Source organism: Eimeria maxima, genomic scaffold, assembly GCF_000499605.1.
Source record: "Eimeria maxima Weybridge genomic scaffold, Emw_scaff559, whole genome shotgun sequence".
Taxonomy (NCBI): domain Eukaryota; phylum Apicomplexa; class Conoidasida; order Eucoccidiorida; family Eimeriidae; genus Eimeria; species Eimeria maxima.
The window spans coordinates 1-2,354 of record NW_013566599.1 but is presented as its reverse complement, the minus strand read 5'-3'; the positions used below and the strand labels follow the sequence as shown (position 1 = coordinate 2,354).

The 2,354-nt window shown below is 45.9% G+C and overlaps 1 protein-coding gene across 1 annotated transcript; it reads left to right on the top strand.

Annotated features, from left to right (window-relative positions):
- Positions 1-1,411: 1,411 nt before the first annotated feature.
- On the top strand, positions 1,412-1,993 carry EMWEY_00037410 (hypothetical protein, conserved; the record flags this gene model as incomplete). Its single annotated transcript, XM_013482239.1, has 1 exon — positions 1,412-1,993. A coding segment is annotated over one exon (582 nt), but the record flags the coding sequence as incomplete, so codon positions are not given.
- Positions 1,994-2,354: the final 361 nt, after the last annotated feature.

The window sequence follows — 2,354 nt, the reverse complement described above, 5'->3', positions numbered from 1 at the left end:
ATAATAAAACTAACCTTTAATATATAATTATTCTCTAATATATTAATAATAGAATAAGGAAAAGTATATAATTGATATAGATCAAGAATAATAAGAAATAAATTTGGAATTCCACCAAATTGAAATAATGAAATTAAATTATTTCCATTCATATTTATTCCCTCACTGTCACACCCAATTAATAAGGGGGCACCTACACTATTTCCTGCTGCTGCTGCTGCTGCTGCTGCTGCTGCTGCTGCTGCTGCTGCTGCTGCTAATGATGATGATGATGATGGTGATGATGGTGGTGGTGGTGATGGTGAGGAAGAGGAGGAGGAAGAGGAAGAGGAAGAGGAAGAGGAAGAGGGAGATGTTGTATTGGTACTTTGTTGAGTCATTGGAATGAACTGCTGCTGCTGATGCTGCTGTTGCTGCTGCTGATGCTGTTGTTGCTGCTGATGCTGCTGCTCTTGTTGCATGCGGAAACGCCTGCATCGGAGGTAGGTTGTGAGCGGTGTTGCAGGTAATGGAGGAGATGAACTATAAATAGCAGCAGCTGCTGCTTCTGCTTCTTCTGTTGTTGACACAAGATGTACAGTTGGTCGTCTTCTGCTGCTGCTGTTGCTGCTGCTGGTCTTGCTGCTGCTGCTGCTGCTGCTGATTGTTGAGAAAGAGGCTCTGTCTGAGACTGGGGTATACTCATTTCTTAAGAAGTGGTGTTGAGATAACGGGAAGACAGGCAGCAACACGTGTTGCTGTTGTTGCAGGTGTTGCGGCTGCAGCAGCTGTTGCTGCTGCAGCAAACGCAGCGCAACACAGCGCCGCCGCAGCAGCAGCATGCTGTTAGGGGCCCCACAAGATATTTTTTATTTTTATAAATTTAAAAAAATATAAAAAGAATTAAAGAAGAAGGAGAAATGCAATAGAAGGTCGGCAGTCGTCTTCGTGGGGCTGCATGCATGCAGCAACTGGTGTTGCTGCTGCTGCAGTTGCTGCTGCTGCATGCAAATTCTCTGAAATATTTTAATATTCTTCTTTTTAATACAAATTGTTTTATGCTGCCTCGTAGCAGCAGCAAAAACGGGAAGATCTTGGCCGGTTTGCTCCGCAGCAGCAGCGGCAGCCGCAGCAGCAGCAGCAACAGCAGCAGCAGCAGCAGCCACAACGGGCAACTTTCTTTTTATAAAAGGATTCGAATTCACAAGGAAGCAGGATCTGCCTTTGCAGCAGCAACAGCAGCATCAATAACTGCAGCAACACTGGTAGCAGCATAGATCCTTCCGCCAGCAGCACAGCAGCAGCAGCAGCAGCAGCAGTGGCAGCAGTAGTAATAGTAGTAGTATACAAGTAACAACAACAGCAACAGCCAAGGGGCAGCAGCAACAGCAACAGCAGCAACCGCAGCAGCAGCAGCTGGTACAGGAGGAAGATGGGGGAGAAGAAAAGGCCGCGAGATGCGGAGGAAGCAGCAGCAGACTCAGCAGCAGCAGCAGCAGCACACAGCAGCAGCACCGCCCCCCAGAAGCAGCAGAAGGATGGTGAGGAGCAGCAGCAGCAGCAGCAGGAGAAAGAAGAGAAGGAAGTAACATTTGCTTCTTTAGGTTTATGTCGTGAATTATGTGCAGCAGCAGCAGCAGCAAAATGGCAGAAACCAACAGCAGTGCAGCAGCAAGTAATACCATTAGTGCTGCAGCAGCTGCAGCGGCTGCAGGGTGTACGTACAGTGCAGCACAGAGATATAATTGCTGTTGCCTCTACGGGGAGCGGGAAGACAGGAGCATTTGTGCTTCCTTTGCTGCAGTTGCTGCTGCAGAGCAGCAGCAGCAGATACAGCAGCAGCAGCAGCAGCAGCAGCAGCCCATTTGCTGTTATTTTATCCCCTACACGCGAATTAGCGCTGCAGGTATTTGATTGGGTACAGGCATTAACAGCAGCAACAGCAGCATCAGAGAAGACAGCAGCAGCAGCAGCAGCAGCAGCAGCAGCAATTCGTGGTTGCTGCTGCGCACTAGTAGGAGGAGTAGACTTTTCCCTCCAAACCCTAACCCTAGCAAAAAACCCTAAAATAGTTGTCTGTACACCCGGAAGATTAATTGATCATTTACATAGAACTAAAGGATTCTCTGTTAAATCTACAAGGTAAACCCTAAACCCTAAACCCTAATATTCCTAAACCCTAAACCCTAAACCCTAAACCCTAAATTAGGGTTTTTGTAAAAAAAAGCGTGTTAATATACTAGATAGATAAAGTATTAAATATTGAATATATAGAAATATTTTTCCCTCAAAACCCTAAACCCTAAACCCTAAACCCTAAACCCTAAACCCTAATTTAGGGTTTAGGGTGTATATATATATATATATATATATAT